Source organism: Symphalangus syndactylus, chromosome 20, assembly GCF_028878055.3.
Source record: "Symphalangus syndactylus isolate Jambi chromosome 20, NHGRI_mSymSyn1-v2.1_pri, whole genome shotgun sequence".
NCBI classification, from domain to species: domain Eukaryota; kingdom Metazoa; phylum Chordata; class Mammalia; order Primates; family Hylobatidae; genus Symphalangus; species Symphalangus syndactylus.
Genome location: NC_072442.2, coordinates 40,658,383 through 40,681,309, shown reverse-complemented (window position 1 = coordinate 40,681,309; position 22,927 = coordinate 40,658,383). Strand labels below are relative to the sequence as shown.

Sequence of the window (22,927 nt, the reverse complement as noted above, 5' to 3'; positions counted from 1 at the left end):
CCACACCTGGATAATTTTTGTATTTTTAGTAGATGGGGTTTTACCATGTTTTACTGTGTTGGCCAGGCTGGTCTTGAACCTCTGACCACAAGTGATCTGCCCACCTCAGCCACCAAAGTGCTGGGATTACAGGTGTGAGCCACTGTGCCCAGCCAAGTTGCTGATTATACTTAAGGAAGCACACTGGACAAAGAAGGATAAATCATACATTCTACTTATACACAAATGGAAGTGAGTACCTTATATAAAGGGGAAAATAATGTGTTATTCTTTTTTATTGTGAAAATGGATTTTTTTCCAATGTTTCAAATATACAAGCAGAATTGTTTGTTTGCCAATAAATATAATAAATTGAAGCAGAAGTTCAAAAATTAACAGCCACAATAGTTTATTTACAATTGAACTCTTTATAAGATATTTACAAGACAACCAATTTTACACATCAGAAATGGTATCAAAAGTTATGAATTACAACACAGACAACAATATGAAATGGGCATAAAACAAAGCTGAAGTAGACAGACAAGCAATTTTTTTTAATTTATTAACACTAGCTTAAACTTTGTTAAAGAAAAACAAACAGCTATGTTTTAAGAGAACTGCAGGGCCTTCAGTTGAAGATTGAATTCACAGTGTTGTATCCCATGTAGGGAAAAATAAGACTAATTTTCCCCCCACACTCTAACACACTGTAATTTTGCACTTGGAACTTTGCTAATCTACTGTCCAACCTCCTTCTCAACAAAGTCAAATCAAAGGAGAATTAACCTAGAAGAGGGGACAATAAAATAAGAGGTCCTCAGGGAGAGAGAGAACCAAGGAAGTAGAATCTACTTAAGTCTGGCCAGATAGCACCTTGTGGATTCTTCTCAGTCTACTTCAAGTCAGAAACTGGGGAGTCCCCTGGGTAGGGCACAAACATAATGGTTAAATTTGCTAACTCATACCCAAAATTAGAAATCCGACACATGCTGAAATCAAGAAGAAACTGAGAGGGATCAAAGAACAAAGTCAAGAGACACTGATTAGGTCTTTTTTCTTTTCGGACACGTTATGAAGAAATATAACATAGGTAAGAGTAAGAAAACTGAACAGCCTGCCACATTAAAATGATGGAGAACAAAGAAAATCTGGCCCAGTTTTTCTAGAAATCTCCTTCTTAAGGTGTGAGATGAGAGCCCCTAGTGGAATTAAGTCCTATTTCTCTCTACATCCTTGCTGCAATGAAGTTTACAGCAGGTTCCCTTATAGAGAGCCCACTCTCCTAAGCAGATGGAGTTACAAATGAAAACCCATAGCCACACACACACACACACACACACACACACACACACACACACACAAAAGGAGAAATAAGAGCAGCAAGATCATCCAAGAATACCACATGTGCTGCCAGAATAATTCCTTTAAAAGTCAAATCCAGGAAGCACAGATCAACATCTCACAAAAAGCTTTAGCAGTGGGAGGCCCCTGAGGAACTTTTCTTCTCTTCCCACAATGGTATCCCATTCTCTCTCGTGCTCCACTGATGGGCCAGCCACACACCCTACATACCTTGGCTTCTCCTCTAAAAGTGCTAATAATCTGGGGACATATTCTCTTTAAGGATAAAAGCCCCTACCTTCTAGGAGATTAGACCCCTACTTGTTTTCACACAATAGTCCTGAAGACTAAAGAAAGGCAATTCCTATATATTTGAGACCAGAGGTCTTGGCTCTATTTTCCTTTCAGATAGTTAATAGAGATCTTACACTGAGACCAAAGTGGCCTGGGAGTGCTATCCTGATATTTTAACAAAACAGGGGAGGAGAGAGGACCAAGATGGTACACATACAAATTATTTTTACAAAGTGAATGGAGAAGCTCATTAGGTACATCTGTTTGTTTCAAGATGTAGGCATTTGCCAGCCAAAGGAAGCACCTATTTCCACACACTCCCCCTACCCTCCCTAAGTCTCTATCCCACCACCAAGAGCTCAGCTAAAAGGATGAAGCCCAATGAAGGAATACTTGAGAAGTGATGTGATACAAGGACATTTATACAGGTTTTGGCATGCCATCCCAAATGCTAACTGCTTTTGTTTACAGCTGTAACTTGTTCTGAAACTAACCATCCCCACTTTCTTTTCCAAAAATTTTGTTTTTTGAGGGGTAAAGAAATTCAGTTACCCATTAACTGAAAAAATAATCGCAGCCAAACATCCCTTCCCACATGACTGTATCACAGAATAGTTTTAAGAGAACAACTATCTTTTCAGACAGTTATCTACCAACTCTCCGATGTCTTTTCTACTCTTGGGAAGATGGCTTGCTTCATCGCTTCACTTGTCATTCCTCTTCCGGTCCCAAAGCTCATGGTGAGGTTGTTTGTTTTATTTTAGGGTTAAAAATCACTATACCCACTATAAGGAGGGTGTACCAGGGTGAGAAGAGTGCCATGCAGGCACAGCTCTAAAGGAAGAGGTTGCTTCATCTTCCACATGTCTAATGAAGAGAGCCCTTTTACCCTTTTAACATAGGCAAATGTATAGAAACAGACCCCTGAAACTTCTCAATCTGCCATCCTCTAGCTTTAGCTTGAGAGCCCATTTCCCAAAAAAGGGAAAAGAAATCCCAATCACCCTCCATAACTCACAATTAGCCGAATGAAAGAGTTTTTGTGAAATCAGAGTGATGAAAACAACGTCAAGGGAGTATGAAAGGGTATTATCAGCGAGTGATAACATATGTGAGGACAAAGGTCACATATACAGGTCTCTGCCACTCTCAGGAATGGCATGCTACAACTATCTGAAGACAGGGTTCTTGCCAGCACAGCTATTTCCTACACGTCCGGTGAGGTGTTTGCTTCTTCTGGATCTCCAATCTGCATCGGCTACGCTCATCCAACCAGGGTAGCTCAAAATTCCTGGCAAAAAAGGATGAGGAAATCAACTTGCAAGACTAGAAGGGATTCAGTGTGGACATGATACCAACTACAGAAAAGTCACTGTGTCCCTTACCACTCCTATCCCTGACTAGTTTGGAGTGTCTTTCCTGCCTCAAAGCCAGAGCAACTGTGTACCATTAAAGTGATGGAATCATCTATTTCTAACTCAAAAAGCAATCCTTCTAATTATTGGCTTAGGAATCTCATTACAAAAGCTAGTTGCCCAGGTAGCCTCATTTCTGTCAAAGACCCATGGCTATCCCTAAGCCACCTGGTTGCACCTCATATCTAGGCTTCCATGAAGTCTGAAAGGAATGTGCAGGTTACCTGGAATGGGAGAAAAAAAATGTATACTTACTGTGGAGTTAATTTTGGTAATGGTCGTCCAAATGCTACAACAGGCAAGAAGGGGGTAATCATCAAACTTTCAACTATGGGAGAAAGTCAAACGAGAGCTTATTAGTAATACAGATGGGAAATGTCTAGAAGCTATATCTGCTCCAAAATACATTTCATTCATTCAGAGCAAGTTGTACCCTGGAGCCTTGCACCCTCCTCCTCCTTTGAAAAACCTACTCTTGGCTGGGCGCGGTGGCTCACGCTTGTAATCCCAGCACTTTGGGAGGCCGAGGCGGGCGGATCACGAGGTCAGGAGATCGAGACCACGGTGAAACCCCGTCTCTACTAAAAATACAAAAAAATTAGCCGGGCGTGGTGGCGGGCGCCTGTAGTCCCAGCTACTCGGAGAGGCTGAGGCAGGAGAATGGCGTGAACCCGGGAGGCGGAGCTTGCAGTGAGCCGAGATTGCGCCACTGCACTCCAGCCTGGGAGACAGAGCAAGACTCTGTCTCAAAAAAAAAAAAAAAAAGAAAGAAAGAAAAACCTACTCTTTTAGATGGACACAACTTACCATCATCTGGCTCAGGGAAAAATGAGGTAACCTCAGGCTCAGATTCCTGAATTCCTTTCTTTTTATACATTCTGAGCTGCAGTCGCTGTAAAATTCTTTGTTCCCTGATCCTCTGAATATCCCATCTGGGAAAAACAAACCAAACAAAACAAACAAACCCAACATTACTGTTTACCCAAAACCTGCTCTATAAAAGCAACTCACACAATCCAGATGCTAGGAAGACCCTTGCTGACTACTCTAGACAGGGTAAAGAGAAACGACTGCCTGGTTAAGGGAGAGCTGTTTAGGTCTACCGTCTAGATCATGTGTTGATGTTCCACAGAAAGTAGAATTGAGGAAGGTCATACACAAAAAGAGGCCAAACATGTTTACCTACAACAACTACCATTTCCAACTAAGATATTCAACCAACTGGGAAGCCAGTAATATAAGAGTGTTAAGCACTCCAAGATTCTCCACAGCATGAAAAAGGGAGGTCAGGTTCCCTGATCCTCTGTCCTAGGTCCTAGGGCTCAGTTGTTTCCAGGATGGACATCTCTGGCCTCACCTTTTCCTTCTCTTCTCATCCAGCTCCAGTTTTGCATGCCGCTTCGAAAACACACTGTCATCCAGGTTCTGTGTAAAGAAAAGCAGCTGATAAGCTATTTATCACCATATATTAGTTACACACGTATACTAATTTCCAGCTTCCAGGAATGTAAAATCTTTCACCTTCCGGTTCTACCTGAGTCTGTGGGTTCCATGGACAGTATGGGAACCTCCTGGTAACAGAATCAACAAAACACATACTCCTTTCCCCATCCACATCCTTTTAGAATCTCCATATTTCAAAATCATTTCCATAACTTTCCAAGGTAAACATCACATCAAACTAAAACCCCCAGACTGTCATAAACCCTCCCCGCCTCCATACTTTGTAAGAGTCTGACTTTAAAATAATCGAAACTTCAAGAGTCAAATGAGCTTGGAATATATAATTTTATGGCTGAGGGGTACATGCTTTTTTTTTTTTTTTTTTTTTTTTAATAGAGTCTCACTCTGTTACCCAGGCTGGAGTGCACTGGTGCAATCTTGACTCACTGCAACCTCCGCCTTCCGGGTTCAAGCAATTCTCCCTGTCTCAGCCTCTCGAGTAGCTGGGATTACAGGCGTGCACCACCACATCCGGCTAGTTTTTTTATTTTTAGTAGAGATGGGGTTTCACCACATTGGCCAGGCTGATCTCTAACTCCTGACCTCAGGTGATCCACCTGTCTCAGCCTCCCAAAGTGCTGGGATTATAGGCGTGAGCCACCACACCCAGCCCTAACTTTTCTACTTAGCATAAAATCTACCTTTGTTTTGAACATTACCTAGCTATTTAGTTTTTAATAAATCACTTAACTACTCTAGACCTGTTTTTTTATCTATAAAATGAAGGAGCTGGACTAGATAATTTATCAAGTTTCTGTCTGGCCTTAAAATTATTCAATTCATCCATAGTACTATGACATTTTCCAGTTATACCCTCATGTTCTATTTAATCTCTTACTCTCTTCAATTGAGTGCTCTTGGTTACCTACCTCCAAAAGGTCTGAAGGATTTGGGTCCCTTAGAGGCTCTACTGAGTGGTCCCTCCAAGAAGGAACTGAAAAAAAAGAGAGAGAAAAAGAAAGGGAGGAGGGGTGGAACCACCCTTAAATCCAAAGTCGCACAACTATTCACTAGGATAAGAGGTCTCTCCCCAGAAGAGACAAAGTTACCAAGTGATAGGAATCCATTCTATGGCCTCCCTGAAGCCATATTCAGTGTCCTTGCTATGGTATAAAAGAACCTAAAATGCCATTGCAGTCTGCCAAACTCAGGATCACAAAAACCCTAAACCAATACCTGACAATTCATATAATGATGCTATAGCAGTTCCTGAAAAACAACTGAAATTTGTCGTCATTTTGAAGTCTATAGTAGTGTAATCAATCATACACCAAGAAATCTCACTCTCCCACATCCAGTGGATGGGGAATGCAACTCCCAACCATCCACCATCCCACCAACCCCCACCCCAGGCCCAGCCAGCACAATTCCTATTCTACTCACCAGCCAAGACTGAAGTTTCTCCTGCAACACTTGATGGCATCAGACACCCTAAATAATGCAGGAAAGAAGAATAATCTCAGTGTAAAAAGAAAAAAAGCCCATACCCCAAATGGAGGAAAGGATCATCACTGAAGTTCTCACTAGGAAGCCATTTTGTTTTTTGAGTTGTTCTTTTGAGAATTTCTCTCTGGGGGAGGGGAAGAGGGAACAACAGACAAAAGAAAAGAAAATAAGCCCACCACTTTTTTTTTTTACACTGAGACGACTTCTTTTCTTCATTATTTAGGGTGGTTTCCCTGCAACAGTTGATGGCCAAGGATATCAAACCTTAAACTCAGAACATGGCAGGTGAGTAAAAGTTGACCCTATTTTTCAAATAAAAGATCAGTGTTCTCAAAACTTACATATGTAGTCTTCTTAAACAGCTCCCTCCTCCCTCCAAACAAACTACCTTGCTGGTCCAGCCTGAACAACATGCACAAAGACTTTGGCTCCCCTAGAACAAGCCATTGAGCCTTCCTCTTGAGATAGGGGCATCAAGAATAAGGATTCACATGTTTATTCACAACTCAGGCTCCTCAAGGGGCTGGGATCTCCCCAGTCAGACTCCTTTGTTTCACTATGCCCACAATCTCAGAGGTGTTTGAAATTGTCTGTACTAGGGAAGACAGGATTTTCAAAAATAGCCAGTCACACAGAACAGCTCTGGACCAAGCCATTACCCAATCCCGGATGGGAAGTTGCTTCACGTTTCTCTTAAGTTGTTACGCAGCATTGCCATGGCAGCAAAAGAGGTTAACCATTAAGGAAGAACCTGTTCAACTGACTGAACCAACAAAAATCTGAACCTAGATCAGGATCCTGATCTATCTCATGTACACAAATGTGAGGCCTAATAGAGGTTAGATCATTAAGACGACTAATCTAGCTTTCCCACTTAATTTTGTCACCAGAACAGCCAAACAAAGCCTGGAGAACGCTCTTGTCTCACTGGAATGGATTTCTATCCCCATCCTGCTAGGCAAGACACAGTGGTAGAAACTTGGGACTGCGGCTCTATCCTAGAAGGCCTCCCCAACCATTACCCCAGAGTAACCGCAGTGACTGACATAGACTAATATTACATGATTGAAGGTACATTCCAGTTACTGGTTGATGTAGAAGATAGGGGAGCATCTCTGTGTGGAAGCCATGAAGAAAAAAAAAAGGGAATGAAGACCAAGGTCCCACATCCCACACCCTCCCCAAGCAGCTCAGATATCCCAAGATAGTCCTTATTGTTTGAAAAATAGTTTGTAGACCATTTTATTTAAATATATGAACAACCAATGGGCTACTGCAATCCAAGTAAACTCTTCACATTTTAGAACCTTTGTGAAGTATAGTAAGATAAAGTAAGACTGTTGGTCTTTGGCAGATTCCTCCTGCCCCCCAGACAGGGACATAGATATACAGATAAATATTTATATAGTTAAAGAGCGGAGGCCCAGGTGAAAATTCCCCACCCCAAGCTGGCTCCCCAACCCAAAAATTACCATTGGCCCCTGAGAACACCCAAAGACCACCCTTCCAGATTTCACACAATATCAATTGCAGGAACAGTCGTGCATGGCAAAGTATAGTTCTATGCATTTCACAGCACAGAAAACCCTTCTTTCAGAGGGCATGCAAGTTGCCGGAGATTACACCCCCAAGTCTGGTGCTCTTGTGATGAGCAACTTACTGGCAAACACATCTCCCAGTGTTGTAAGCAGGCAAATACATTGAGCACATTTTGCTGTAATTCCATCTATTTGCAATGCCTGCACAGTGTCTGTCTCTGGCTGTTAACTTACTCATTCTTGACAGAACTCTGCTTTATTGATTGCACTTTTTTAAAAATGCCAAAGGCATTTTCACACTTGTTAGCTTGACCGCCACCACTAGGGTATAAGAGCAAGTGTTCTCTATGCCTTACTTGCTACAGTCTCCTCCTTCTTTGGAGAGGATTCCCGTAATGGTAACGGTGATGGGGGAGGCTGGTGCCAACGACACAAATACATTTCTGTGGTGGAAAGGTACGGCAAATCTTCTATCTCACTTGAGAAGGCTTTCTCCTTGGGATGGGTGCTGGGTCCCTTTTGGGGAGTGGAGAGTCTTGGTGGGGTGTCCACTGAAGACCGGGGCTTTTCTGGGGTTTCTTGGCTCCTCAATTCACGTTTACAAACAGTTTCAGATAAGGAACCACATGGTTCCTCTTTAATAGGAGAGTGCTTAGGAGTTTTTGTTTTGACTTTTGAAAATTCAGGAGCCAGCTTTTTAACAGGAGTCTTTCTTTCTGTACTTCCAAATGGGGATTTCCTATTAGATAGGGAAGAAAACATTATAAAATGTATTGACACTTGAATAAAATCTAATTTGAACACATTCCGGAGCAAAAGAATAAGCTGGTTCTTTTGCCCCAAAATGACAAGTATTCAGGTACCTAAATGTCTGGTGCTCATTTAGCAGTCATGAGCAGAACAGCCCAGGCTTAGCAGTATATAAAAGAGGCCCATAGTAAATGTTTTTGTTTTGTTTTGTTTTGTTTTTGAGACAGAGTCTTGCTGGGTCACCCAGGCTGGAGTGCAGTGGCATGATCTCGGCTCACTGCAATCTCTGCCTCCCGAGTTCAAGCAATTCTCCTACCTCAGCCTCCTGAGTAGCTGGGATTACAGGCATACACCACCATGCCTGGTTAATTTTTTTTGTATTTTTAGTAAAGTCAGGGTTTCACCACATTGGTCAGGCTGGTCTCAAATACCTGACCTCAGGTGATCCACCCACCTAGGCCTCCCAAAGTGCTGGAATTACCGGCATAAGCCACCTGCACCTGGCCAGTAAATGTTGAACAAGGAGTTTCCATGCTTAAGAATATTCAAGGTCCACCAGGCGCAGTGGCTCACGCCTGTCATCCCAGCACTTTGGAAGGCCAATGCAGGCGGATCACTTGAGGTCAAGAGTTCGAGACCAGCCTGGTCAATATGGTGAAACCCCGTCTCTACTAAAAAAAAAAAATACAAAAATTAGTCAGGCTTGGTGGCACATGCCTGTAATCCTAGCTACTTGAGAGGCTGAGGCAGGAGAATCGCTTGACCCTGGGAGGCAGAGGTTGCAGTGAGCTGAGATCACGCCACTGCACTCCAGCCTGGGCGACAAAGTGAGACTCTGTCTCAAAAAAAAAAAAAAAAAAAGAATATTCAAGGTCCTTTAGCCAACATTAGGTACCACTACAACCCACATTAGGTGCACCTATTTCTTGTAACCCAGAGATCAGTCTCTTTCCTTCCCCCCCCCAACCCTGTACCACATTAATTATAACCTTTATTTCCTTCTTCTTACTGTCTGCTGGCATTCTCTAGCCTCTTTCTTCTTCCCTTCTTCCCCTACCACATCCCAAGAAAGTCATCTCCCTTCTTCTTTACCAACCTAAATTTTAATACTTTTTTGGAATCTCACTCCGTCACCCAGGGTGGAGTGCAATGGCGCGATCTCTGCTTACTGCAACCTCCACCTCCTGGGTTCAAGCAATTCTCCTGCCTCAGCCTCCGGAGTAGCTGAGACTACAGGTGTGTGCCACCACACCCGGCTAATTTTTCTATTTTTAGTAGAGACAGGGTTTCACCGTGTTAGCCAGGATGGTCTCCATCTCCTGACCTCGTGATCCACTTGCCTCAGCCTCCCAAAGTGCTGGGATTACAGGCGTGAGCCACCACACCCGGCTATACTTCTTTTTCTTTTTTTTTTTTTGAGATGGAGTCTCGCTCTGTCGCCCAGGCTGGAGTGCAGTGGCGTGATCTCGGCTCACTGCAAGCTCCACCTCCCGGGTTCACGCCATTCTCCTGCCTCAGCCTCTCCGAGTAGCTGGGACTACAGGCGCCCGCCACCACGCCTGGCTAATTTTTTTGTATTTTTTAGTAGAGACGGGGTTTCACTGTGGTCTCGATCTCCTGACCTCGTGATCCGCCCGCCTCGGCCTCCCAAAGTGCTGGGATTACAAGCGTGAGCCACCGCGCCCAGCCTTCTTCTTTTTCAAGACTGATTTCTACTTAAAGTTCCACAGTTCTAACCCAGGATAATTTTAATATCCCTGAATCTTACAAAACTTAGTTTAATGTCTGTAATCCCAGCACTTTAGGAGGCTGAGGTGGGAGGATCACTTGAGCCCAGGAGTTCGAGATCAGCCTGGGAAACAAAGTGAGAGCCTGTCTCTACAAAAACTAAAAAAAGTTAGCCCAACATGGTGGTGAGTGCCTATGGTCCTAGCTACATGGGAGGCTGAAGTAGGAGGATCACTTGAGCCCAAGAGGTGGAAGATGAAGTGGGCCATGTTGGCGACACTTGCACCCCAGCCTGGGTGACAGAGAGAGACCCTATCTCAAACAAACAAAAAACCTTAGTTTATATCAGGCGTTGTACATCTACGTATTTTACAGCATTTGCATTCTGAGTTTTCAAAATGTATGCCCATCCTTACAGTTGGGCTAATTTCTTTGAGTCCAAGGACAGTTCCATTTTACCTTTTTTTTTTTTTCAATTGAGACAGGGTATCACTCCATCACCCAGGCTGGAGTGCAGTGGTGCAGTAACAGCTCACTGTAGCCTCAACCTCCTGAGTAGCTGGGACTACAAGTGCATACCTCCAGGCCCGGCTAATTTTTGGATTTTTTGTAAAAATGAGGTCTCACTATGTTGCCCAGGCTGGTCTCAAACTCCTGGGCGCAAGCGATCCCTCCTTCCCCACTTTCCATACGTTCCATACTCCCCCACCTTGCCCTCTCAAAGGGATTACAGGCATGAGCCACCACGCCTGGCCTGTATTTTACTTTTCTACGTCTACCAGTGCACGACACAATGAAGGAATGTACCACTTCCTAACTTGAAGTGAACTGCTATAGTTTTCTTTAAGAAACTCAGCTGTCACACTTGTTGCCCATTCTCTTTATGATGTAAGCTGCATTCAATAATTATTACTGTGACCAAAATACTAAACAAAATCCTAAACAGACTTTTACAGTCTGCATAAGAATGTTTCAAGATAGTTTCTCAGCATAGAAGACTTCTTTTTTTTTTTTTTGACAGAGTCTCGCTCTCGTTGCCAGGCTGGAGTGCAGTGGAGCAATCTCGGCTCACTGCAACCTCTGCGTCCTGGGTTCAAGTGATTCTCCTGCCTCAGACTCCCGAGTAGCTTGGACTACAGGCGCTCGCCACCACGCCCGGCTAATTTTTTGTATTTTTAGTAGAAACGGGGTTTCACCGTGTTGGCCAGGATGGTCTCCATCTCTTGACCTCGTGATCCACCCGCCTCGGCCTCCCAAAGTGCTGGGATTACAGGTGTGAGCCACCACACCCGGCCCTCCGCATAGAAGACTTCTAAGGCAAGTTATGATTGCTATAAAACCAATTCATAAATCCCAATCTCCTACTCTCAATCACTAGTAACAAGGGTCCTCATCAAACAAAGTTATCAGCACACCTTTTATGTCCCTTTCCACTCCGCCCACATGAGAAAGGCTTGGGAGGCAGAGTCTGGGATGTCTCGGAAAGCTCCGGCTGGCACTCCAGTTTAATTTTCTCAGATAGCTCTGTTTCCTCTCTCTCTTCAGTTTCATAGCCCTGAAACAGCTTGTGCCTTTCTTTCTCGTTATCCTTCTTTACCAGCTGCATCCGCCTTTCCATACGTTCAATCCGAGCAAGGAGCTAAAAGAGAGTAGCAAAATGCAGACTTAACACATAAAAAATTAAACACACAGATACTTAACCCCATTTAGGAATCAGTATAGTCATCTGCCTCTTTCTATGGACCACATCAACTCAACTTTTTAAATAGGCAGACATTAATCTGAACAGTTTTCCTTAAACAAAATAGAGAAGACAAGGTATACTGTTAAATTTTAAGGGCTAACCTAGATGGGAAGAGGCATGGGGGAATTTGTAGTTCATTCTTCTGTAGGGAGATCCTCTCCACTGGGAGGGGCCATAACATGCCTTTTAATGGCATGGTCTCTGCTACTGCTACCTGTGTGGCTCCAAGTTAGTTTGGGAGTTTCCAGAATTAATTATATACATCTTTTGTTTGTTTGTTTGTTTTTGTTTCTGTTTTGAGATGGAGTTTTGCTCTTGTTGCCCAGGCTGGATTGCAATGGCTCACTGCAATCTCCGCCTCCATGCCTCAGCCTCCCGAGTAGCTGGTATTTCAGGCGCCCGCCACCACACCGGGTAATTTTTGTATTTTTAGTAGAGACAGGGTTTCACCATGTTGGCCAGGATGGTCTCTATCTCTTGACCTCGTGATCCACCTGCCTAGGCATCCCAAAGTGCTGGGATTACAGGCGTGAGCCACCATGCCCAGCCTACATGATCTTTTAAGAGGCCCTAAGATTGTCCAAATTCTATCCTTTCTACTTCTACTTCTACTCCAAAACTCTAAACACAACAGCAAAGTGCAAACAGTACATTGAAAAGAAATTAAGAGCTCATACAGTGCCACCAGGAATGGCAGTGTTATTTGAAAGGGGTATGTGTGGGAGGGGGTACTTTTAAAACAATGAACATTTCATTTAGAAAATAGAAATCAGTACCCATAAATTCCAACAATCATGACATAAACACATTGCTTTGTATTTGAGGTAACACAAAAAATTATACCTATTCATCTAAATATTTATTAAAATCAAAGTTCCTTTAGTTTTAGTTAAAAAGAAGAAATAAAAAACTAAACAGAAAATGGAACTCTATTAGTATTGAAAACTTTGTGTTAGTTTGTTTTTGAGAAAAGGTGTTGTGCTACTTATACTCTATTACAAGAATTTTATCTGGGTTACACAGTGATGTTAATGCTGCCTTCATTACATTCATTGCATAGATTTCAGACAAGGCCAAACAACAACTGGAATAAGTGAAACAAGCTTAAGTAATATTAAGATTGCAATACACAACAGAAGCAGTGAGTACCAAGTTCAGACTGACACTCTATCCTTAACTCACCCCACTTTTCCTGACTAGGAAAGCCTACAAAGGGGCCATTACCTCAGGAACTGAGCAGAAACCTCCACAATCAGCAGAGAACCCCCCTATCAGCCATACTCTCATTTCATCTCCTTGTATATGTTTTGATTCACAGCCCTTAACCACTGTTTGTGGGTGACATTTCCTTGATTTTTTTCTCCTTCACTGGTCCGTCTCTTCCCACTCCCCCCATACAAGGATATGCTGTGTTGTAATTACGGTACCATCACACCCCTAGACTGCAGTACAGTCTGAGCAGTGCCACCTCCATGTTGAGTAACTTCCACAAATCAACACCATGAGATATTTTAATGAGACCTGCCCCAGCTCCCAATCCACCTTGCAGAATGCATTCTCCAATAAAACAGCCACCCGATGTGATTCATTTGGAAAGCAAACAAAATGAATAGCCGCCTGCTCCCTTGCTCAGCTCTTAGCGCACACAACGCCAGAGAGAAAGGAGAGAGGGAGAGATGAGGACGGCGGGGAGGGAGGGAGAGAGACAGAGAAAGAGAAAGGGAAAGAGAGAGGGAGGGAGGGAGGAAGAGGGGGGGAGAGAGGAAGAGAGAGACTGCTGCAGCCTGAACACAACAATTGTAGAAACCATGTTTATTTTTAGGCAGCTGTAAGGTATGCTAGCACAGTAATACCCCCCACCCCAGCTTCCCTCATATCTGAAGGAATATGCTTTAACGCGGAGATGCCCTTAACTACTGCTGCAGTAAAAACAAGCCTGTGTCGTCCAAGCTCCTCAGAAGTAAAGAAATAATAAACGACTTTCCTACTCCCTAAGATTCTAAAATAAGGATGGGGAGGTCTATTTAATACATTTAATAAGCTTACTTTCCCCTGATGCCCTAAAATCTTCCAGCTTCAAACACCATGCTTATGAAAGGGACCTGGTCAATGGGTCATGTATTAGAACTCAGGTTCCTATTAAAAGCTGTCTGAAATCAAAAGCAGTGATTCTGTTAATATCATTTAAGAAAACTAAAATAGGATTCCATGTAAATCACCTCTACCCCTGTGCCCACTAAAAGGCCTACTGCCCTCCTATCTAAAGATGCTGCAGCAGTGGTGAAAGCAACAGCTGCTTGCTACAGCCCACTCCTCCACCGTGCATTTCTAACGCAATAGCTCTTTAATTTAACCCTTCCATAAGGCCACAACACCTACACCCCACCCTTTCATTTTTAACCCCTCACAGATCACGTCTTTTCCCACTAAACGTCTTTCCCACACGTCTGGGGCTGTCATTTTAAATTAACCCTTTGGCACCTGAAACCCCTCCCCCTCCCCCTGGGAGGTTGCCCTTTAACCCTTCCCTCCAACCCAACGTGTCTGTGAGCCTGGCTCCCAGAGACCCAGCGCCTAAGATACTCCTTTGCCGGTGGCCAACCTCCTTTACCCCTAACCCGGGGGTGCCTTAACCTCCTACAGCCCCCTTCCCCCGAGCATGCGCACAACTCGCTCCTCGGCCCGAATGCAGATTAACCCCTTCCCGTACCGTGTCTCTCTCTGACTTCAGCTCCTCGATCTCCTTTTCCTTGGCCTGCAGCTGCTGCTGCTGCTGTTCGATGAGGTCCAATTGCAGCAGAAGGATCTGTTTGAGGCAGGCGGCCTGACTGGAGGCTCCCGAGCCGCCACCACCCCCGAGAGGGCTCTTCCTCATACTCTTCCATCTGCCCTCGCTGGCCGCCAGGGTCCCGGCGGTGGCGGTGGGCGCGAGGGGTGGCGGCCCGGGCAGAGGTAGTGGTGGGGGTCCCGCCGGGTCCGAGGCGGTGGCAGCGGGGGAGGCCGCCCCACCCTTGTCCCCAGCCCAGGGCGTAGGCTCTTTGGCCGCCGCCACGAGAGAGCCCGTCTGAATGGGCAGCACCGCCTGATACTTGGGCCGGGGGCTGCAGCCGGCTCCGGCGGGCTCCCCACCAATGCCGGCTTGCTTGGTGGCCGGGGGCGGACAGGGCAAGGGCACCGAACCGCCCCAGCTCTCTTCCTGCTGCCCGGGGGCCGCCCCGGCCGGGAGTAACAAGCCACGGCCCTTGCCGCCGCAGCCGGCCGGGGAAGGCGCGGGGCTCCCGCCCTGGGAAGAGGCCAGCGGGGGCCCCGGCTCCTTGAGCTTACGGTGCCGGGGGAGGAAGTGGGCTTCGGCCGCCCCGGGCTCGTCCTCGGGCCCGCCCAGCGCCGCAGCCCGCTCGTAGTCCAGTCGCTGCTCAGGGTTGCCGCCGGCAGGGGCCGCGGCCGCCTTGAACACCGCGGATCTCATGGTCATAGTGGTCCGGAGCAGCGCCGGGCACCGAGGCAGAGGAGGGGGTGGGGAAGGGGCGAGGTGCGGGGGGTCGAGGACTGAGGGGGGGAGGGGAGTTTGGCGGGCTCGCCTCAGCAGCGCGGCAGCAGGCCTCCGCTAGCGCGGCTCCTCCGGGGCCCGGGCGCCATCCCGCCGGCGTGCGGAGACGTGGAGGCCGCGGCTGAGGCCCGCCGCCGGCCCATGGGGGCCTCGCCGCCGCCTCTGCTGCCGCCGCCGCCGCCTTCGCCTCAGAGGCAGCAGCTCGCACCCAGCCGCCCCCGAGCTCATCCCCGGAGCTCGCTTCGGCCCCCCCTGGCCCGGCCGGGCCCGCCTCGTCTCCCCACCCCGCACCCCCCCTTCCCCGCCCCGGCCCCCCGCCCCGGAGCTCGCCTCAGCCGCCCCGAGCCTCCATTTCCCCCCCTCCTCCTCAGGAGGGGGTGGAGGGCTGGGTCCGCCCAAAGCCCTCCTACTCCGGGAGAGGGGGTCTGTCGCCTCTCCCGGGGGTCTCCGCGGCTTGGAGTCCCCCTCCCCCACAGTCACCCCCGGCGCCTCAGCGTTTCCCTTTAAAAAAACGGAGCCGCTCGTAGCCGCCACCGCCGCAGCCACCGCCGACCGGAGGACGCATGCGCGGGGAGGGGAGCGGGCGGGAGTGCACCGGGAGCCGAGAGGAGGGAGGCGGACCGCGCTATTGTGAAAGGGGCCGCCGCCGCCTCGAGGGGGGCAGGGAGGGGACCGCGGGGGCCGGGGGCCGGCGAGGGGAGGCCGGGGCTGAGGGGCGAGGACCGAGGAGCGCGCGGAGGAGCGGGGTGAAGGTGGGCTGCCGAGGGAGGGGCGAGCCGGGGGAGGGTCAGGAGGGGGAAGAAGGGCGAGGGCGGCCGCGGGGAGAAGGGGAAAGCGGAGGCTCCCCGGGAAAAAGAAGCGCGAGAGAATGGAGTTGAGAGGAAGGAAGGCGGGTACAGGCGGCCTATGTGTGGCCTACGTGGGAGCGCCTGGAGCGCTCCACGTCCCCGGCCTGCGCCGGGCGGCCCCTTCCCCGGGCACCTTGGCAGTGCGCCTGGCCCAAGCCGGAGGGGCCCCGCGGCCCCGCACGCCTCCCGGACCAGTCAGGATCCAGGCTCCTCTTTGAGCCCGCGGGTGTTTCATGGGGGTGGAAGTCTAACCCCTCCACCCCCTCTCCTCCCCAGCAGTCCCACGCGGGTATGGGAGAGAATGAAGTTCTTTGTCTCTAAGGGATTCAAACCAGAAACGGAGGGACCTCTGGTTCCCAGAGGGAGGAAAATCCATGATGTCTGCTGCCCAGGGAGCTATTGCCACCGCCTCCTTGAGATGAAGTATTGCCAGCTACCAACAGTTCCTTCCCAACGGCCATCTTCCAGCCTTCTTAAACGACTCCTAGCATCTTCGGGAGGCTCCTGAAGGACTGAAGCAAAGGAAATCTCTGAAAGGATTTAGTCCTTGAAAGGGAGTAGGGATACTTAGGGTGTTCTGTGTTGAGCGCTTCTTCCTATCTCTCCAGCTTCATGTATGTGTGTCTTTATGTCCAAGCAATTGAGCCAACAAGTCCTCAGAATTCCTTGTGAAAAAAGCTTTTTTTTTTATTTTGAGACGGATTCTCACTCTGTCGCCCAGGCTGGAGTGCAGTGGTGCAATGTCAGCTCACCGCAACCTCCGCCTCCGGGGTTCAAGCTATTCTCCTGCCTCAGCCTCCCGAGTAGCTGGGATTACAGTCACGCGCCACCACGCCCAGCTAATTTAGTATTTTTAGTAGAGACAGGGTTTCTCCTTGGTCAGGCTGGTCTGGAACTCCCGACTTCAGGTGATCCGCCCGCCTCGGCCTCCCAAAGTGGTGGGATTACAGGTGTGAGCCACCGTGCCCAGCCCTGAAATAGTCTTAATTGCTTGTTTTTCTTTTCTGTCGGAGGTGTGTTTTTTAAAATCTCTATGGAGATGGAGAAGACTGACATTCTCTGGCCTAATGGGAAAACCTCTCATTAAAACTGTGTCTGTGCTTTGTGGGCTGAAAGCATGAAACACTGGAAATTTTAAACAAATGGGTGTGAATGTGTTAAGAAACCAAGAGAGTCCAGCCCTCTTTTACCAGACTGTATGGCCTCAGATCAGCAAGGGAAGTATTGAGCTTAGGGACACTAAGTAATGGAGTGGGCAGGGATGAGAGGGCACATAGCATGTGGTGATCTCTTTCCATGTCAAGGCTTGTGTGTTTCTGGCACTGGGTCTCACTGTGTCCCCAAGGCTAGAGTACAGTGGCACAATTATGGTTCACTGCAGCCTCATCCTCCTGGGCTCAAGTGATCCTCCCACCTCGGTCTCCTAAGTAGCTGGGACAACAGGCTTGGGCTGCCACACCTGGCTAACTTTTTATTTTTTGTAGAGACGGGGTTTCCTTTGTTGCCCAGGCTGGTATTGAACTCGCTCAAGCGAGCCTCCCACCTGGGCCTCCCAAAGTGCTGGGATTATAGGAGTGAGCCACTGTGGCCAGCCCTCAGTGTCAAGACTTTCTGCACCATCTCTACGCTGACAGCTCCCTAACTTATATTTCTTTCTGGACTCATCTCCTAACTCCAGAATCATATATCCAGCTATCTAGTATACATACCCAGTTGGATGTCTAATAGGTGTTTCTTTTTTTTTTTTTTTTTTTTTTTGAGATGGAGTCTTGCTCTGTCGCCCGTGCTGGAGGGCTGGAGTGCAGTGGCACGATCTCGGCTCACTGCAAGCTCCTCCTCCCGGATTCACGCCATTCTCCTGCCTCAGCCTCCTGAGTAGCTGGGACTACAGGCGCCCGCCACTACACCCGGCTAATTTTTTGTATTTTTTAGTAGAGACGGTGTTTCACTGTGTTAGCCAGGATGGTCTCATCTCCTGAGCTCGTGATCACCCGCCTCGGCCTCCCAGAGTGCTGAGATTACAGGCGTGAGCCACCGCGCCCGGCCTAGGTATTTCAAACTTACATCTAAAAATCAAGCTCCCGAATTCCTCCCACCCAAATACCACTTCTACAGTCTTCCTCTTTTTTTTTTTTTGAGACGGAGTCTTGCTCTGTTGCCCAGGCTGGAGTGCAGTAGCGCAATCTCAGCCCACTGCAACCTCTCCACCTCCCGGGTTCAAGTGATTCTCCTGCCTCAGCCTCCAGAGTAGTTGGGATTAATAGGCATGCGCCACTATGCCCGGCTAATTTTTGTATTTTTAGTAGAGACGGCGTTTCACCATGTTGGTCAGGCTGGTCTCAAACTCCTGACCTCATGATCCGCTCACCTCAGCCTCCCAAAACTGGGATTACAGGCGTAAGCCACCGCGCCCAGCCCAGTCTTACTCTCTTTGTCACCCCATATCTGATTAGTCAGCCAATCCTACTGCCTTTCAAAATGTATGTCCAAGGCTGGATGTCGTGGCTCGCGCCTGTTATCCCCAGCACTTTGGGAGGCCAAGGCAGGTGGAACACAAGGTCAGGAGATCGAGACCATCCTAGCTAACATGGCGAAACCCCGTCTCTACTGAAAATACAAAAAATTAGCCAGGCGTGGTGGCAGGTGCTTGTAGTCCCAGCTACTCGGGAGGCTGAGACAGGAGAATGGCGTGTACCCAGGAGGCAGAGCTTGCAGTGAGCCGAGATCCCGCCACCGCATTCCAGCCTGGGTGACAGAGGGAGACTCCATCTCAAAAAAAAAAAAAAAAAAAAAAAAAAAAAAAAGTATGTCCAAAATCCCACAGTTTCTCAACACCTCCACAACTTCCACCCTGGCCTATGCCACACAATCCTATCTCACTTGTTTTAATTGCAGTAACTGTAATTGGTCTCAGTTTCAACCTTTGCCTTCCATCACTTAAGTCTACTCAGCAGCCACAGTGGTCCTGGTAAGACAGGAGTGAGATCATGATCTTTCTCCACTCAGAACCCTCTCATGGCTTTCCATCTCACTTGGAGTAAAAGTAAAATCATTAAGGCTTGTAGGATCTGGCTCCCTGGTACTGCTCTCTGACTTTAGCTCCTACTGTTATTCACTCCTTTCTGTTGGCCTTCAGGCCCTTGCAGTTGCTGTTCCCTCTACCTAGATCCCTCTTCCTTCAGATGTCCACATGACTTCCTCCCTCAACTCCTTCAGCTCTTTACTGTATGTCAGCTGAGACCTTTGGCCCCCCTATGTATACTCACAGCCTTCTTCAAACGGTCTCTTTCCTTTTTTTGCTTAATTTTTCTCCTTAGCATGTATTACCTCTAATTTACCTTATTACCTTATCCTCCCCCACTACAATGTAAACTTCATGGTTTTGGGGGGTTTGTTTTTTGAGATGGAGTGCAGTAGTGCAATCTCAGCTCACCGCAACCTCTGCCTCCCAGGTTCAAGTGACTCTTCTGCCTCAGCCGCCCGAGTAGCTGGGATTACAGGCGTGCACCACCACGCCTGGCTAAGTTTTGTGTTTTTAGTAGAGACGGGGTTTCGCCATGTTGACCAGGCTGGTATCAAACTCTTGACCTCAAGAGATCCACCTGCCTCAGCCTCCCAAAGTGCTGGGATTATAGGTGTGAGCCACAGCGCTGGGCTGCTTCATGTTTTGTTACTGCCGTATCCTCAGCACCTAGAACCATACCTGCCACAAAGTAGGCATTTAATAAACATTGGTTAAATGATTAAATGAGCTGTTTAGATATATTAAGAGAAAGCATCTATCTACCTTTGACGTTTAGCTTGACTGAGGGTGGCAGTTCTATTAAAAAATAGGGCCAGTTGTGGTGGCTCACGCCTGTAATCTCAACACTTTGGGAGGCCAAGGCACGTGGATCACCTGAAGCCAGGAGTTTGGGACAAGCCTGGGCAACATAGTGAGACCCTGTCTCTACAAAAAATTTAAAAATTATGGCTGGGTGTGGTGGCTCACACCTGTAATCCTAGCACTTTGGGAGGCCGAGGCAGGCAGATCACTTGAGGTCAGGAGTTTGAGAACAGCCTGGCCAACATGGTGAAACCCCTGGTCTACTAAAAATCCAAAAATTAGAGTAGGAGACCGTGTTGCCTAATGGATACGGTGTCTGACTTCGGATCAGAAGATCGAGGGTTTGAGTCCTTTTGTGGTCATAACGTTTGGCCAGGTGTGGTGGCTCATGCCTGTAATCCCAGCACTTTAGGAGGCCGAGGCAGGCGGATCACCTGAGATCAGGAGTTTGAGACCAGCCTGGCCAACGTGACGAAACCCTGTCTCTACTAAAAATGCAAAAATTAGCCGGGCGTGGTGGTGGATGCCTGTAATCCCAGCTACTCGGGAGGCTGAGGCAGGAGAATCGCTTGAACCTGGGAGGCGAAGGTTGCAGTGAGTCGAGATCCTGCCATTGCACTCCACCCTGGGTGACAGAGCAAGACTCCCATCTCAAACAAACAAACAAACAAAAATTAGCCAGATGTGGTGGCGCACACCTGTAATCTCGGCTAGTTGGGATGCTGAGACAGGAGAATCGCTTGAACCCGGGAGGCAGAGGTTGCAGTGAGCCAAGATCAAGCCACTGCACTCCAGCCTGGGTAGCAGAGTGAGGCTCTGTCTCAAAAAAAAAAAAAAAAAAAAAAAAATTAGCTGAGCATTGTGGTGCATGCCTGTAGTCCTAGCTACTTGGGAGGCTAAGGCGGGAGGACTGAGCCCAAGAGGCTGAGGTTACAGTGAGCTATGATCGCACTACTGAACTGCAGCCTGGTTGATAGAGCAAGACTCTGTCTCTAAAAAAATAGTGAAACCTAGAGAAGAGTAAAATTGTCTAGGAACACATTTGAACATACCATCTGGAAGGAATTAAGGAGGAAGTGACAACTGAGGTGGGCCTTGAAGGTTGAGATCAAAGGACATTTCAGGCAGAGGTAAGAACATTGCAGCTGGGCACAGTGGCTCACACCTGTAATCCCAGCACTTTGGGAGGCCAAGGTGGGCAGATCACGAGGTCAGGAGATCGAGACCATCCTGGCTAAGACGGTGAAACCCCCGTCTCTACTAAAAATTAAAAAAAAGTAGCTGGGCATACTGGCAGGTGCCTGTAGTCCCAGCTACTCGGGAGGTTGAGGCAGAATGGCGTGAAACCGGGAGGCAGAGCTTGCAGTGAGCCGAGATCGCGCCACTGCACTCCAGCCTGGGAGACAGCAAGACTCTGTCTCAAAAAAAAAAAAAAAAAAATTAGCTGGGCGTGGTGGCATGTGCCTGTAGTCCCTCCTAATAGGGAGGCTAAGTCAGGACAGGAGAATCACTCAAACCCAGAAGGCAGAGGTTGCAGTGAGCCGAGATCTCACCACTGCACTCTAGCCTGGGTGACAAGAGCGCAACTCCGTTTCAAAAAAAAAAACAAAAGGATGTAATTGTAGAAAATGGGAGAAGTTCATTGGAGTGTAGTTCTGGATAGTGGAGGATGTAGGGGATAAAACAGATTGAGGCCAGATTATAAAGGTCTGAAGGCCCAACTAAGGAATGTATAATTTATCAGCCTTGGTGAAACATCAGAGGATTTCCACCAAAGTATAGAATGATTAGATTTGTGTATTTGAAAGCTAACTTCGATATTTGTGTCTCTGCACCAAAAGCCGAAGGCCAACTTGAAGGCTGTTAGTACAGATGTGAGATGATGAGTGGTTAAGATACTAATAGTATGGGGATATAGAGGGAATGACAGGAGGACACTCAGCTGTTAAGAGCAAAGTTTCTGGTGTGAAACTGCAAATAGCAATCACAGTTCTCCCGTTTAGTGGCTGTGTGTTATTTAACCTCTACCTCAGGTTGCTTATCTGTAAAATGACTATACTAATACCTTACTTCACAGGGTTATTGTGAGAATTAAATGAGATCCATGTAAAATGTTTATCATAGCATGTCACACCTAGTAATGCTTGATAATGTAGTTATCCCATTATTACTAATTGGCAGCATTTGTTGATCAATAGAAAGGGGGGTGAGGGAGAAGGAGGACTTTACTGTCAAATTTCTAAGACTAACGAGATGGCAATTCCATGAATAAATTACATGTTTTCTTCCTCTCTAGCCCAATTGTGGTTCCAGGCCAGCACCTTCAGTATCACCTGGAAACTTTTTAGATATGCAAATTCTTGGCTTCCCACCCAAGACCTAATGAATAAGAAACTGTGGGGTGAGATGCAGCACGTGGTGTTTTAACAAGCCCTCCAGGTGATTCTGATGTACTTCAAGTTTGAGAACCACTGCTTGGGACTCTACAACTGGGGTTGGTTGACTTTTTTTTTTTTTAAACGGGGTCTGGCTGTGTTGCCCAGGCTGGAGTCCAGTAGCTGTTCACCGACATTATCATACTGAACTGTAGCCTCGAACTCCCAGGCTCAAGTGATACTCCTACCTCAGCCTCCTGAGTCACTGGGACTACAGGTATGCACCACCATGCCTGGCTAATTTTTACATTTTGTAGACATGGGGCCTCACCATGTTGCCCAGGCTGGTCTCAAACTCCTGGGCTCAAGTGACCCATCCACCTTGGTGTCTCAAAGTGCTGGGACTACAAGCATGAGCCACTGTGCCTGGTCTCAACATTTTTTTTTCTGGAAACTTTACAGCTCTGAAATCCAAAGTCTAGGATTTCACTGCTCCAGACAAAGTAAACATGCTTTTCCCCACCAAAGCCAAAGCTGGAATTTTTGGATTGGAGGTCTGATCTTGATCTCAATACACAGGATGACCTGGC

At 47.5% G+C, this 22,927-nt stretch overlaps 1 protein-coding gene and 1 long non-coding RNA gene across 3 annotated transcripts; one reads left to right on the top strand and one right to left on the bottom strand.

Annotated features, from left to right (window-relative positions):
• Window positions 1-371: 371 nt before the first annotated feature.
• On the bottom strand, window positions 372-15,854 carry MSL1 (MSL complex subunit 1). 2 transcript variants are annotated; one of them, XM_055258196.2, is made up of 9 exons: window positions 14,452-15,854; window positions 11,413-11,636; window positions 7,876-8,258; window positions 5,919-5,966; window positions 5,405-5,469; window positions 4,390-4,457; window positions 3,840-3,964; window positions 3,288-3,360; window positions 372-2,908 (listed from the first exon to the last, which is right to left on the bottom strand). In XM_055258196.2, exons 1-9 carry the CDS (start codon window positions 15,211-15,213, stop codon window positions 2,818-2,820), a joined length of 1,839 nt encoding a protein of 612 aa, XP_055114171.1. In that variant the 5' UTR covers window positions 15,214-15,854; the 3' UTR covers window positions 372-2,817. The 2 variants fall into 2 exon arrangements, with proteins under 2 accessions (XP_055114171.1, XP_055114172.1); XM_055258197.2 differs by lacking the exon at window positions 5,919-5,966.
• A 2,071-nt stretch (window positions 15,855-17,925) lies between these two features.
• Window positions 17,926-20,504, top strand: LOC134735239 (uncharacterized). Its single transcript, XR_010118173.1, has 2 exons — window positions 17,926-18,185; window positions 18,557-20,504. It is a non-coding gene; the product is annotated as an uncharacterized lncRNA (long non-coding RNA).
• The last annotated feature ends 2,423 nt before the right edge of the window (window positions 20,505-22,927 follow it).